The sequence below is a fragment of the Metopolophium dirhodum genome, chromosome 2, assembly GCF_019925205.1.
Source record: "Metopolophium dirhodum isolate CAU chromosome 2, ASM1992520v1, whole genome shotgun sequence".
Taxonomy (NCBI): Eukaryota; Metazoa; Arthropoda; class Insecta; order Hemiptera; family Aphididae; genus Metopolophium; species Metopolophium dirhodum.
In genome coordinates this window covers 11,384,519-11,401,380 of record NC_083561.1, presented here as the reverse complement: position 1 = coordinate 11,401,380, position 16,862 = coordinate 11,384,519, and the positions used below count along the sequence as shown (strand labels likewise).

General features: G+C 31.1%; 1 protein-coding gene across 1 annotated transcript; it reads right to left on the bottom strand.

The window, feature by feature from the left end:
- Window positions 1–1,476: 1,476 nt before the first annotated feature.
- Window positions 1,477–5,892, bottom strand: LOC132939602 (uncharacterized protein K02A2.6-like). Its single transcript, XM_061006862.1, has one exon. It carries the CDS (start codon window positions 5,744–5,746, stop codon window positions 1,796–1,798), a length of 3,951 nt encoding a protein of 1,316 aa, XP_060862845.1. The 5' UTR covers window positions 5,747–5,892; the 3' UTR covers window positions 1,477–1,795.
- Between the last annotated feature and the right edge of the window lie 10,970 nt (window positions 5,893–16,862).

The window sequence follows — 16,862 nt, the reverse complement described above, 5'->3', positions numbered from 1 at the left end:
TTTGTAAAAGCAATTTAGGAAAAACGGGAGCCGAATAGGCCACGTCCTGATAGAATTGGGAATTCTGATATGGGACATTAGAAGTTTGGGGCATAGGTATGCGTTCAACTAGATCAACCCTTACTTTGATGTTATGAGCTTGTAAGTTTATTGATGTAACCAACGTGGGTACTTGTATCATGGTTATATCTTAATATTATGTTACAAGAATGCTGAAAATAAATGATAATTTATTTTATCATTTCTTTTTTGAAAATGTGTATTAATTTAGCGAGCTTGGGAGAGCCTGCTTATATTATACGTGCCTATACAATATGTATCTACCTACACACTATGTGTCTTGTATTAAACCGGCCGTCGTTGGTCCAAGCGGATGGTAATAATGTTGCTTTTTTGCAGAGACGGCTGCAATACAATGTAACATAATACAGCACATTGCAGCTTTCTTGTATAGGTATACGCGTTGTATATATAATATATATGACTATATTTATAGATATATATATATATACACCTATATACATTACAGCGCTGAGTAAACATGTCGTCGTACGTATTGTATCGTGTGTTAAAATAATTATTACGTTCGAGTGTGTATAAATCTATTTAATTTTTAACCGTTTGAATAAAAGCAGAACAAACCGAATAACGAAACCCGTGTGTTAACTGCTCATCGGATGAGACGCGCGTGCAGCATTTATTAGGTATTTATATACGCTATGTTATGTACATAATATGTTATATACTATTCGACTAGACAAATACGACGCACTCAACTTACATATATTATTATAGATTCCGTCTTACTTAAGTTGCGGGAAATCGTTAAAAGACGGATTTGCGGTAAATGTTTCACGGTGTATAATATACATAACATATTATTATCATTATATACATGTACGCGAATATCCCCCGGAGAGCTTAGAATTTATATATAACGGCTGTGAGAACAAATACGACGAGCACCGAATAATTGGAACAATATAATATACGAATAACTCGCGTTTACTCTATAATACACCTTGTAAACGCGTATATATGTGTATAAATTTGAAGTAAATTAACTTGGATAATATTCGGAGGAGCAATATAATATATTATTCGAGGAGCACGACGAACCATCGTATATTCGTTATTCGTATATAATAATATTATACTTCCATGGCTGCGGCGCGATCTGAAGAGGTTTTCCGGTTATTTTTTTTTAAAAAAATCGTCGGTTATATAATAATAATATTCGCGCAGCAACCTTATTATAATGAAATAATTGTTTATTTTGTTATAGTCAGTACTTATTTTCGTATACGAGAAAGTGGGCGATGGGCGATTGGCGATAGTCTGCAGAAAAGCAAACTATATAGATGAAATATGATGAGAAAGGTTCTTATATCGTGTATCTATTGGTCAGGATTTTTTTTCAAGTACCTAGTGTTACGTATTTTATATATAAGATAGGCGAAGGTACACACACGAGCATTGACAAAGTACGACTGCTTTATTTATCATTACGCACGACGGCGGACACACATAATAATCACATAATGTTGTATATATATATATTTATCGTTACAGATAACATATCGGAGTATCGGACACACCGTACAATGTACATACATAACATCTTTCCCTTCTATATAATTTTAGTACAATAAATTAACTTATACAAAATTCATACAATTTAGAAAATAATAATAATGATTTAACATTTACAATTTTACACAATACATAATAAATATAACTTAAAAATTTAAATAGATAAACAATATATTTTTTTTTTTTTTTTTTATTTTTATTATTATTCAAGTTCCCTTGGATGTACCTCATCATTTAAATAACTCTTTTTCAGTTTGTTTACATGCATTAATCTGATTTTATCACCAACCCGGACTAAATAACTGCACGTTCCCAACATTTTCATTATACGTCCAGTTAACCATTTCTGCCCTTTTGAATTATTTCGAACAAGAACTTTATCATTTATTTCGTACTTAGTAACATTAATATTTTTATTCTTTTCTACAATATTTGGTGGTTTTAATATGGACAAATGATTTTTTGGTTTAAAATTATATATTAAATCTGACGGACTACAACCTGTGCTTGTTGTTGGTGTGTTACGATATGATACTAAAATATTATTAATTTTTGATTGTATTCTTTTTACATCTCTCTCTACACACAAACTCTTTATTAATAATTTTTTTATCGTTTGCACTCCTCGCTCTGCCAACCCATTAGACTCTGGATTGTATGGCGGCGAATGTACTAGTTTTATACAATTTTTCTCACAATATGCTTTAAATTCATTTGCGCCAAAAGGTGGACCATTATCGGTTACCATTATCTCTGGGGAACCAAAACGACAAAAACAATTTTCTAAAACTTCGATTACTTTTGAAGCCGTTGTACTTCCCATTGCAAAACACTCAATCCATTTGCTAAAACTGTCAACAATGATTAATAATTTAACTTGATTTATTTCTAGAAAATCGATGTGTATTCTTTTCCAAGAATCTGATGGATTTTCCCACGGAATATACACTTTCTCACTAACATTCTTATCGTTTTGATTACATTGGCATTCCGTACACGTCTTAATAAACTTATCTATATCAATATCGATATTAGGCCACCATACATACGACCTTGCGAGCATTTTCGAACGAACAATACCCGGATGGTTTTTATGTAATAACATTAATACGTCTTCTCTTAATGACTTTGGAATTACTACGCGATTACCTAATATCAAACAGTCATTTACTAACGATAATTCTTCCCGTCTTTTATAATATTGTTGGCAATCTGATTTTAACGACTTTACCCCCGGCCAACCTTCTTTCGTATACTGACTTATTTCTTTTAATACTTCGTCTGTACTCGTTTTTTTGCTCACTTCCTTATACGTTAAAGGTAAATTTTCTAATAATAAAATTGAACAAGCATTTTCCCCAGTATTACTACTTTGAGGTAATCTTGATAACGCGTCTGCGTTACTTATGTCTACCCCCTTCCTATGTTGAATCTCGTACTGATAACTAGACAATATAACTGCCCATCTTTGTAATCTAGATGAAGCTACAACAGGTATATTCTTTGACGGATTAAAAATTGATTTTAACGGCAAATGATCAGTTACTAAAATAAATTTGCGTGCAAACAAGTATTTATGGAATTTTTTTACTGCGAAGATTATTGCTAACCCTTCACGCTCAATTTGTGCATAATTTTTTTCTGCCGCTGATAAGGTGCTAGACGCGAATAAAATTGGCTTCTCCTCCCCATCTATCAAATGACTAAGAACTGCACCGACACCATAGCTAGAACTGTCACACGTAACTACTAGAGGTAAATCTGGATTATACGTGACTAATAATTGACTTTTTATTAATACCTGTTTTATATTTTCAAACGCTGATCGACATTCGTCAGACCAATTCCAAGGTATTTTATTTTTTGTTAAATTGTACAAGGGAGCTAATATAGATGACGACATTGGAATAAAACGTTGATAATAGTTTATGAGACCGAGAAATGATTTTAATTGTACTACATCATTAGGGCACGGTGCGTTTCTTATCGCATCCATTTTATTTCCATCGGGATGTACGCCTTGACAATCTATTTTATGACCTAGAAATTGTACACTTGAACAATAAAACTGACATTTCTCAAAATTTACTTTAACTCTATACTCATTTAAACGTTCTAACACCGCATTAACATTTTCTTCACACTCTGACCTTGACGAGCCGCAGATTATTATGTCATCTAAATATACTTGTACTTTAGAAACACCTCGTAAAATATTTTCCATGACTGACTGAAATATACTTGGCGCTGACGCTACCCCATAACATAAACGATTAAAACAGTACAACCCTTTATGAGTATTAATTGTAAGAAACTTACGACTTTCAGGTGCAACCTGTAATTGTAAATACGCTTCTGCTAAATCCAAAACAGTGAATACACTTCCCCCGGATAACTCATTAAACACATCATCGACTCTTGGTAATGGGTGTTGTTCAATTTGTAATTTTGGATTTAAGGTAGTTTTTAAATCTACACATATTCTAATTTTATTATTTTTTTTTGGTACTACTACAATAGGCGATGCCCAGTCACTAATTGAAACCTTACTTATAACTCCTTCAACTTCTAATCTATTTAACTCAATTTCTACAGCAGACTTTAGTGCATATGGTACTTGATATGCTCTATGGAAAACTGGTACGCTATTTTCTTTTAAAGATAAATTGACCTCATGGTCTTTTATATAATCAGCTGGTTTATCATTTAATTTAACCACCCCGGGAAACTTGAGTTTAATATTGTTAATTACATCTATTTCACTTAAAACGCAATTATTATTATTTACAGAATTCATAATATTTTTCCCGATTTTGCAATCTACATTACTACTTATACAATTTAGACACATATTCGATCTCCAGTTTGAATATAACTTATCTAACCAAGATCGACCTACTAAAACTTTTTTTACAGAGTTTTCCGTTATAATTAAATATAGTTTAATATTTTTTTGATTTGACATCTCGACATTTACAAGTGTTTGACCTAAAACCTTGACTGGTTCACAATTTACAGAACTTAATTGAATATGTTTTTTTTCTAATTTACATGAATTATTAAAATACATATTAAAATATTTAATCGGCATAACTGAAACCGACGCTCCACTATCTACTTCAAACGGAATAAGCTTATTATTAACTTTGATTTTAATCACAAGTGGATTTCCCCCACTATTCTGAGACACATTATTTACTAAATCAATAGACTCTAAATTATTTTTAATTTTTGTCTTACACATTTTCGACGTATGACCTTTTAATTTACATGAAAAACATTCCCACTCTCTGGCTGGACACGTACGGACATCGTGCTTCCTTCCACATCTATAGCATTGACCAAACTTAAGACTTCGTGAACTTTGACTGCCGTGCTGAATTGACTGACCATTTTTTTGACCAGGTTTTGACGACTTCCCAGACCACGATTTTCCACCAGAATTTCCGTTCCACTTGAGTTCCGACTTCGATGACGAATGTGTTTGACGAGACACATTTTTCCCATTATTGATAAAATTTACTTGTGATTTATTGTTCATTTGTTGTGTTTGATTACAAACCAACTCCGAATCCAAAGCAATTTTACATGCTTCTTCAAACGTTAGGGACTCTATACCAAGTAATTTTCGTTGACACGATTCATCACTTATCCCTACAATAAGCCGATCTCGCAGTGCATCGTTTAAAAACGAACCAAATACACAAAAACTTGATAATTTTTTTAATGCTGTTATGTACTCCCGAGTTGACTCACCCTGGTTCTGTGTACGTTGGTTAAAAATAAATCTTTCACTCACTACAAGACGACGTGGTGAATATATTTCTTCCAATTTGGACACTAACTCGTCGTATGACTTTAATTGTGGTTCCTCCGGCAAACAAGCATCTTTTAATTGACTATATGCTTCCGAACCAATGTATGCGATTAAATAGGACTTTTTATCAGCCTCTTTAACTTTTAAAACGGTCAACTGCGCGTTTAATCGATCTAAATAATTACTGAATGATTCCGAACCCGGTATGTATTGCGAAATATTCGACATTATAATCACAACAAGAAAATTAAATAATATTTTCACCGAATTTTCATCTTCGTCGCCAAATGTTACGTATTTTATATATAAGATAGGCGAAGGTACACACACGAGCATTGACAAAGTACGACTGCTTTATTTATCATTACGCACGACGGCGGACACACATAATAATCACATAATGTTGTATATATATATATTTATCGTTACAGATAACATATCGGAGTATCGGACACACCGTACAATGTACATACATAACACCTAGGTTGTAATACAATTTGACGTGTCAATTTTTTTTCGAAATATAGGTAAAAACGACTTGAATATTGAAATGTAATAAGTATGTTATATTATTATAGTACTGCACATGTTGAATATAATGTTCTTTTTTAACTTTGTTTTTATCATTATTTTTATTGTATAGTTTTTGTGACAACAGTTATCTAAACTTTGTGTAGGTTCAGTATTTTTAATTTTTTTGTCATTTTAACATTGAATAATATAATATAAAACTGTTTACAAAAATATACAAATATTAATGATACATAAAATAACTTCATACATATATTCATCACAATAAATTGGTTATGAGTTTATGACTTAATAAAATAAGAGCCATTCATGATAACCAATATACAGATGGATACGCATGCCTAATTGCCTTTAACAATAACGGCTTACAGATGTTGGCACTAATTGCGATAATAGCAAATAAAATATAATAATCTGAAGACATTGATCCATATTTCTTTCTAAACAGTTTCAAAATTCAAGTATAATATTTTTCGTCCATTAATTTTGGAACTAGCTAGGTAGTTGAAGTGCTAAAACTAAATTAGGTACCCCTATGATCCAACATATACGCGTGCACTCTGTACTGTTCGTACATCGCTGTTGCAGCAGTTTGTAGGTAGTGCTGTACTCGTATTTATCGTGATGCGTTTATTCCCCGTCGATTACGTTCGATTGCTCTATTTCTTTACTTCTATAGATATTGTATATTACTCATATAAAATGGCTCACAGAAAATCATTACGTTCAGAGACTGCCCGATCTGATAAAATGCACCTAACTAGCGGAGCGGGACGTGTGAAAACGCGATTGTATAGTATAAATTATGCGCTTAAACGTTAAGGCGTAAATCTAAAAGGGAGGATAAAAATGAAAAGAAACAAGCAAAAATGAAGGGTGTGTTAATCCGATACCCCGACGTGCCCCGCAAAAGAGAAAACTGTGTAATTGCCGTCTTGTGCGCGTGTATATTATAATAATATGATAATAGTAATAATACTAATAACTTTGTATAGGTAGGTACCTACGCGTATAACGTATACGGACTGGCGGGCAATACGCTTTGGTCGTCGTTCTCGCGCAGAAAACGGAAGGAACAAAAAAATCAAATAAATGGAATTAAAATAAAAAGTATGGTTTTTACCTTCTATTTATTTAAACTGAATATATATATATATATATATATTAAATATTGTGTGTATAATTTATTTTTGTTTATGTTCCCTTTTTTTCTTTTTTTTTTTTTACCCCGTTGTTAAGACTATTGATTGGACGACGTTAATGCGCTCTCCGCTCGTCGTTCAAATATTGATGTTCGCCCCGGCAAAATATTCTGCAAATAAATAATAAACATTACGACTGAATTAAAAATTATACACGTCGGTCTATGTATATATACACAGAGACGTGTACGCACTTTGTTATGTTAATGTGGGCTCGGTATTTACATATTTGACACCGGGTAACGCCGACACACGCCAAATCACTCACACACACACACACACACACACACACACACACACACACACACACACACACACACATACAGCTAGGTATATTATGCGAACAACTGATCTATATTATACCTACCGGTGCAGCCTCTCCGCCAATCCGTTTCCATCGCGACGATGATATATTAATATATATAGGTATATTATTAAAAACTGTATAATAATTATGTCGTATAAATACGTAAGTATCTCCACTGTATTATTATTAATGTTGTACAAGTTGAGGGTTTGTCGTTGAAAAAAATAAAACCACCTACAAAAGAGACGGCGGGATGTTTTAATATTTATCATCGTTGTGTATAATATTATACATAATAATACCATATAGACTGCGAAAGATCGACTACACAGTTAAAATTGTATAACAATATTTTAATCGGGTAAAGGTTGTACACATAATAATTATACGCATATTATTACGTATAGCTGCTGCATGCGGTGGGTGGCGTTACGGCACCCGACGGTCCTCTTTGGTATAATATTGTACGCTTTGCTTGTAATGATTATTACATTTATATATAATATATATATATATATATTATTCGGCGTACCTATGGTTTTTTTTTCCATCCCGTGTACCTAAGTATATATATAAATTATTTCATTCGGCGTTGTCTATATAGAGTGCGCGGTGGCGGAGGATTTTACTGCTCTCGTCTCTCCTCCCGTCGGTATAATAATAATAATAATAATAATATAGGAAGGTACTTTTGTGGTTTTTTTGTATTATAATATTATTGTACTGACGACTCCACAATAATGTGCTCTGATGCTGAAATAACATTATTTACCCACAGATATACGCGGGTGCACATAACTGTCAATGCTTAATGAAAATATCGTGTCTGACCACCGTATAGTAACATTTTTTTTTCAATTAATATCTTTTTAAATGCAACTTTGAAAAATGTTGACAACTGTTATTATAATATTATGCAGAGTGCCGTGACCGATGTAATGCTCCGTTATATGTTTCGGTTGGTTTATACCAAAATATGTTTATAAGCAACAAATTTAAATCGAACTTTTCGCGCTCGTTTTATAGAAAAAATTAGATGACCAATTTACTACCTATAAGGTTATTTATATTGATATCAAAAAGAAAACGGATTTTTTAATAATTTCCACATTAATTATTCAAATTCAAATAGCAAGATGGGTCGTGGGTGTTTAAGATGATTAAGACTATAAGTTTAGGCAGGAGATGGATACAAATATACAATAGTATAAAAGTGTGGCTCATAGTACCTACTTCTGTAGGCTAACTAACTGAAATGTTAGCGTAGTAGAACCCGGTATGCCGCGAACACGGTGTATACAATCTATTTATTTTTTTTGAGTACATATTGTACATTGTATCTATGCTCATGTTGTCCGTAAATCAAAAACGATGATAAATAAGAATTAAAATTAAAATATAATTAAATATAGTAGTACAGCAACTGCTGACAATTTAACGGAGCCTGGAACGATTATAATTTGTTAGTAATTAATAAAGTCATAAAATTTATTAGACTATTTGACACTGTACAGACGGTAAATTGAAAATTGAACTTATGTATTGTATGAATATTAAAAACTGAATCAAAACATAATTTTTTAGAAAGGATTGTTTTTAGTGAAATCGATATCGATATCTGTATTATGTAGGTATATCTATTATATTGTTAATCAAGAGCACTGATCTGAAAAATATTTTACTATTATTATTAATTATATCGAAGTGTATTTATATCGGTGTTTATAATCTGAGTAATATATAATACATAAATAATTTTTGATTTGCGACTAACACCCGGAATTTAAGTCTTATGTAAATCATCTCAAACGGCTTAAAATTTAAAACAGTTAAAACAATGTATAGTATGTAGCTATATATAATATATATGACATATAGTACGAATCTTTATATAAAATATGTATCATGAGTTATTAGGTATAGGTACATAAGCAAATGAAACTACTTAGTACTTACATTGTAACTGTTATCGCACCTTGCATGCATGCACTTAGGATGTCCGTCAAGTTGGTATTGGTATATTATGTTAGGAGATTAAAAATAATATCAAACATTTCTAGAAATTTGTTATATTTTGTTAGGGACCTTAAACGTTGCAAAACAACAAACATGCCGGGTGCATGACAAGTAAAAGCAGAAAATGCAAAAATAATGTCCAAAAATATTAATAATGCCTGATTTTTCTTGGTAATTTTCATATTTAGCTAGGGACACTGTCATTAGTCTTTACATTTTGCATTAGTACCGGTACATTGTCGGATTCCGGGAAAAATTGTATTCAGAATAATTTGTTTGATTTTGCTAGGACTCAAGTCACGTCTAAGAGAGGTTGTAAGCTCGACCACAATACTGGCACATTAGGTCTCACACTAACTTTTTTATTTCAAAATGTTGGTCAAACCATGATGTTCAGTTTTATAAAAAATTATTTTTATTGTTTCGAATAAAAGATTCTTAATTATTACCTAACCTCGCTGCATATGCACCCAAAGAAGAAAACACAGATGCAATTTATACATTTTCCTAATAATTTTAAATAATTGTAAATACTTTAATTTGATTTAATTTGTTGTTAATAACTTGAACTTTGGCTTATAACCATAGTAGTTAAAGCTTTAATAAATAGTTATAATAAAAAATACACTTATTAAATATTTGTATAATAATTATACGCACTAGTATAATAGAATTGAGTATATTATAATATTGTTTATACTTTATATACTCAATGATAATAGTCATTATATGTTATTACTCCACGTCACCGTTTTTTTTCAGAAAGACCATGATATTATATATAAAATATTAGCAACAAAAAATACTATAGCTGTTATTTACCACCATGACCAAAACAAAGATTGATAGCAACGTCAAAATGCCACAACAATACTGTACGAGTACACAACGAGTTTAATATATTATTTCGATATGTCAACTACAAAACATACTGCAAAACAGTCTATACCCATACCCTATAATATAATATATCTATTAAACTATTGCCCGATATAGGTACGTATTACGTTATATATATTATAAATGTGAATGTCATATTCGTACTAAAGTTAGGTACATTATTATATAGTTATCTCAACAGATATTCAGATATACTCAGAGCCAGTGGCTTAGACAGAAATGTTCATTGCGGGAGATATGTATGCATTATTTCTAAGATAAATTGCAGGGAAGTGTTCGCCACACTAATATTATGTACATAAAAAAAGGTCGTGCGGAAATCCATCCCCCATCTATCCCCGCGAATACACCCATGCTTAGAGCCTGGTTGAATATCATCGAAGGTTCTAAAATTTAGGTGCACTTATACAAATGAGGACCAATGTAAGTGGGTAGTCGTTTGGGAGGGAGTTGGACTTCCGGCTTCCGTCACGGAAGTGTATTTTCCACGAAGTAGGTAAAACTTAAAATCAACGTCGTTGTAAAACCAATTTAAGTACCTATGGGTTCCCGACTCTTACATTCCAAATCTATAAATATAATGAAAACAATTAAATACCCTCTTCGTGAAATCTTGTCGACATAAACTAACATGTGGAAAATCGAGGTCTTAGCACTACGATATATATGGATATTAGCTGTCCTTCCCGGCGTTGCCCGGGCATAAGTCACCTTTGTTACTTTCGTTACCCGTTAAATGTACAAACTGTAAATTTGGTGTATGATGTTTTAGATTTATCTTAATTTTTCTGTTGCACGGAATACAAATTCTTATTCGCAGCAGTATATTATCAGGTAGGCGGACCCCGCGCTGTTTGTACATAAGTGTATGATTTAACTCTAAAGTATCAAAGTTATATTAAGTTTGTCGTTTTTACTTAACTCCACCTACGGTGGATTAATATAATCAATTAAAAGAAAATCCTAACCTAACCTAACCGTACTAAAATCCGATGAATAAAAAAAACCAAATTTAACCCTTTTTAAATTAGCCTATATTCTTCTCGAAGGTCTAATCTACACACAGACATTCATTTATACAAATCAGTCCTTTCATTCGCAATGTTTCGAATCCTAGTTGTATTATGGCTTTGACGTGAAGTATTTGATCGTCTTGATCGTGGTATGGTATTGTTAATGAGAATATCGGCACAATAAAACAAAGTCGTACCTACGTAGAAAATGCGTGATTGTGTAATTATAATACATTTATTTTATTTTGTTTTTTGTTTATTTAAATGGTTGCTATTGATTACTAAAAAATATTATAATTGCAGACAATTTGCCACAACATATCAAGTAGGCAATCTACCTGCTATAAGTGCAACTCAGCCACATTGGTAGACAATGTGCACAAATTCAATTTGATGCATTCTTGTCCGAATAACTTATGGCCACCAACAATAAATAAATACTATTTAGTAATTTCTACTAATTATTTCTCCTATAATCAATAGCAACCATTTATAAACAACAATTTCCATCGTAAATCTCAAAATCCCTGTTTGAGCACCTCCCCAGGTTGCGCTTAATGGATCCAATTGTGAATCTAAGCCATTAAAGAACCCACTCAAGCATACACAACAAATTTCATTCAAATCGGTCCAGCTATTTAGGAGGAGTTCAATGACATCCACACGTACAGTAGAATTATATATATATAAAGATGAGCAGTTTATACATTTAAATATTTATATTTATATTTATCATATTCATATTCATATTAGTGTAGGTATACGTCGTATAAATATGTTGAGGTAGGCATAAGGATACATATTTTGGTTGTTATACCTATAACGAATGAAGTGATCGAGTGTGTTAATATTAATGTCACCAATAATGTTTAATTTAATAAAACTAAGGGCCGTTCTTACAATGTCTGGTAAAGTATCAGTTAACGCTAACAGACTGATAACAGATTTTATTACCAGCAGAATTCGGCTGGTTAAGTGCCGGTTAACTTTTACGAGACATTGTAAGAACGGCCCTAAGTGTACATATTTAATATATGTATTTTCCCTGTCGTTTTCGTAGTGTTCCTGGCCCCGGGATCATTTTCCCAACACAGTGCTGCAGGGGCTTCAGTTCACCCCTCCCCCATAGGTGTAACTAGGGGGTGGGGCGGGCACCTAAGACCTAAACATATTTTCATAGTACCTAATTTTGGATAAATCACGACAAATTTTTTCTGGAATGAAATAAAAATAATTGACTAAGGTAAGAACGAGTATGCTGAAAGACTGTTTCCCAAATTTGTGTTCTCTCAATATTGAAAGAGTTGGTTGATTATTTTTTTTTTAAAGTATGACGATATATTTTTAATATATAATTTAAAAGACAGAAGATTTCCATTAAAATAATATTAAAATTTTTTTTTGTTTAAGCTTAACCTCGACAACTATGGCCATTAGCTGTTTTTTTTTATTTGTAGGGAGGAGGGACAGTTGGAACGATTGGTAAAAACACTTGTTTGCTTAAATATTATAGATATTATTATATAAATATAAATTTAAATTTATACTTATTATAATTCACTTACAATTACAAATATACAAACTTAGTAGAAAGGTGTAGGGGAAATATTTTTACAGAAATAAGTAATCATTAATCACGTAAAAATATGTTGTATAAATTTAACATGGTTGTATTGGATATCAAAGATGTGGAGGTCGGACCCAGTGGACCTCGTCGAACATACCTGTAAATACACCACTGGCCTATACTGTATAATTCTTATTTTCGTGTATAATAATATAATATATTATAATAAAGTCACCTTCAAGAACTAAACATTCGGAATTGTTTCTCTGATAACGTGATCGCATTATTATTTTTAGTAGCTATGGTAACGGAAACCATGTTTGTCCGGAACTGTTTTTAATGATGAAAAATTTAAATAAAAACTTATTCTGCCTTATGAATTATTTTGGGAATCATTAGTTCTAAAAACTATGCGATACTTTCATTTAACTTTCTTCTTGTATAAAAATGAATAAGCATAGTTCGAGTTTTTTTTCATATTTTGTTTTTGTAAATACAATATAATATTTATGTGTAAGGTTTTTAAAATTTAAACTATATAGTCCTCGGATTTATTTTTATTATTTCTACATAAATTATTTTGTAGCTGAACTTTTCCCCTTTTTTTAATAATATAATTTCGAAGAGTTCAGAAATATGTAAGCTATATGTGTGTATTGTGTAATATCTAGCTGGTGTAAATAAATTAAACGTCTTACCTACCGTTAGCTATAGTGAATTGGTTGCTTGAATTACGACATAAAACAAATATTCACAGTATACTCTACAATAATTTCAAAAATTAATTGTTTGAACCTTCCATAAAAGTCGTTGTGTTAAAGTTATAATAATAATATATCATAAAATAATCTAAACTTTATAATAGGGTTTTCTTATTTTATTCAGGAACATCCGTATGGGTATTACTGTAAGACTAATAATGTTTGTGAAAAATAAAAATTACGTTTTATAATTATTTGACAGTTATTGTCGAACGTTACGTATATAAAACGATAACCGTACGAATAAGTTTTTCTGTCGATGAGACAAGGGTCAATATTATATGGATTGAGATGGAAAAGGCGATAAACATTAATTATTTATTGATTTTAATATTTAATAAATGTATTAGTTATAAGTTTGTTGTACTATATTATGTTTATATTAAGTTGTATTTTCTATATGTTTTGTTTTACTGTGTGTTATAAACATTTACTACATATTAATATATTCAATTTTAAATGTAATCATAAAATTTCCGATTGGCGTTTTTATATATAAATAAATAAATAAAAATAAATAAATTTATTATTATATCATTATGTACTTCGATCGAAATTTCCAACTAAAATCATTATCCATAAATTATATTAAAACTCAACGATATTGAAAACGTAAATCGTACACCTACGTTCTACACCCTTAGTCGACATAATAATTTAAGAGTCGTTGCTGAAACTGTGTCGCCGTCTAGCGAACAACTACTGCGATACACACTTAACGTTTCGCACGTACAGCCGTTTTTCACAATCGGACCGGAACTGAATGGAACAACGCGAAAAATTGCCAAAGCTCGTAGTGGGGATTTACCGTTTTTCCCGAAGGGCCTTGGGGACCTCAAGACCCCGACGAACGAAATAATCCTTTGTGCAAGCGTTATTAAAAAATATGTATCCGCAGTATATTACGCAGTGTATATTACCGATATTACCGGAAACAGTAATTTAATTTCCGATGTCATACTCCGTGCAATCGGAAGCGATACAATTATGCTATGTTATTACGACTTTCTGAAAAGTTTTTTAAGAATCTACACTACATTATCCCCAATTTTCATATCACCAAAATATTGAATATGCATGACTGACAATTTTATATTTATCCTAATTTAATTTTGGTGTTAATTTTCTGTTTGATGCTTATTTTTGCTGATATGGAATTGAATTTTACAGAAAACGAGTGGGTGTATAGTAAATAGTAATTAACAAAAAGGCTGAAAGTTATAAATAAGAAATCGCATTCAACATTGTTATGATCTGATTAACATCGTTAGCTCTTAAATATTTATTGCGTGATGAATAATAATGTTAATGCTACATGGCCTACGTACGACGTTAGGTAAATTATTAAAGTGCTTTAATACCACAATCACCGTGTCACGGGGGACGTGTTCACGTACGACGATTTTTGTGGTTTTAGTAATCTGGGTTTAGTACATCTTGTTTGATATTGGTCACAGTTGTTACTTGTTTTAAAACATGGGACATGGGGATCGATACACATTAAACACTTTAACTACAAGTCGACCGAGTTGGAATTTTTCAATTCAAAACGGTATCGTTTCATACGGTTATGTGTCCACGTCAGAAGTGGAAATGTGCCGTTACGCTCAAAATCAAAAAAATAGGTGTTAAGCCAAAATACTGGATAATGCTTTCAAGTGATTTTTATTAAATTTACTTTTTAATTTTTATACGATAATAAAATTGTTGGGTTTACAATGAATGTCATTTCATTTTTGAATTTGGATACCTATAACGAAAATATGATAGTGATTTACTGGTATAATTTAGTTCAATACCAAGTTGAAAGTATTAAAATACCAACATTTAATGAAAGTATGTCTTATACTAAGTCGGACCTGAAATAGTAAAAATTAAACACAATATAACACAATTTAATTTTTAATCATAGCGGTTAGCTATGCAAACCACACATGCGTAGTAGGTATTTAAATCGTTCTACATCTGCTTAATTGTAATTTCTAATTAAAATTAATGTGAGTATCTACATAAAATATTAAAATAAAACCATTAACAACAATAATAATGTTTTATTAAACGTGTCAAGCACAGGTACCTAACGTTTGAAACTCCTTTTTAAAAAATGTAGTAACCGTATGCAATTTAAATAAAACATCAAACATAAAAGGTATTGTTAGAAAACTATATGAGAAAATGCAATCTAAATCTCATCGTGGGGGCTCTTCCATCGATAAATATTATTAACAAGTTCTGTAGAATTTATGTTTATGAATTATGTATTGTATACTGTATGGATATGATAGATTGTAATTCGTAACAAATGGTATAGGTAATTGATGGTGACTGACAGGAATGAATAGTGGGAAAAAATGTAGACAGGAAAAATTAATTTAAACCAAATTTATCTTCTTTTTTTTTTATTATTTCGAAACAAGAGTTCGAATCAAATTTTACTAAACATTTGTAGATACCTCCTAATAATGTATTTGCGTTTGTGGGTTGTTAATAAGTAAACATTGTTTTGTGCTTAGTTATGGTCTTATGGAGGTTTTTTTGTTACGTTTGGGTCGTAGCTTGCATTTATGCGTGAGGGCAACTGTCAATAATATTATGTCCTGTCGAAACAATAAAAAATTTGAATGTGACATTAACCATCGTATATCAATGTGGATTTTGTCAAAAAACTTCAACCATTAAATTTGAATGACGACATTTAGAAACCAAAGAAATTAGTATTGTTTTTGACAAAGTTTTCTACGAATAAATAATAATTTATATAATTATGTAGCATAATGGTGAAATTATGAAAAAATTATTAGACACAAGACAAACATTCATAAACAAAAGTTCCCTCCGAGAGAACGAGTATTTTTTTCAAAACATTTTTAGAAATAATTTTTAGTGTCCTATTATAGTTAAAAGGATTGTAATAGAAACATCAACAAAAAAAATCAATATTACTGAAATGTATTCGACGATTTAATTCAATATATTAATTATGTTCTTTTTCCTTTTTTTGCTCCAACCTCCAAGCATCTACACAATTACAAGTTGCATTCCATTTTTTAGAAAGTTTATAGTTGAAACGGTAGTTAAATTTTGCATTTAACTATTTAAAAGACGTGTATAATTATTATTATAAATAGAAAATAAAAGTTTCAAATTTATAGTGG

What these genes read in the sequence shown, in the direction of transcription:
- LOC132939602 (XM_061006862.1), bottom strand. Translation starts at nt 5,746, where the DNA reads ATGCTCGTGTGTGTACCTTCGCCTATCTTATATATAAAATACGTAACA.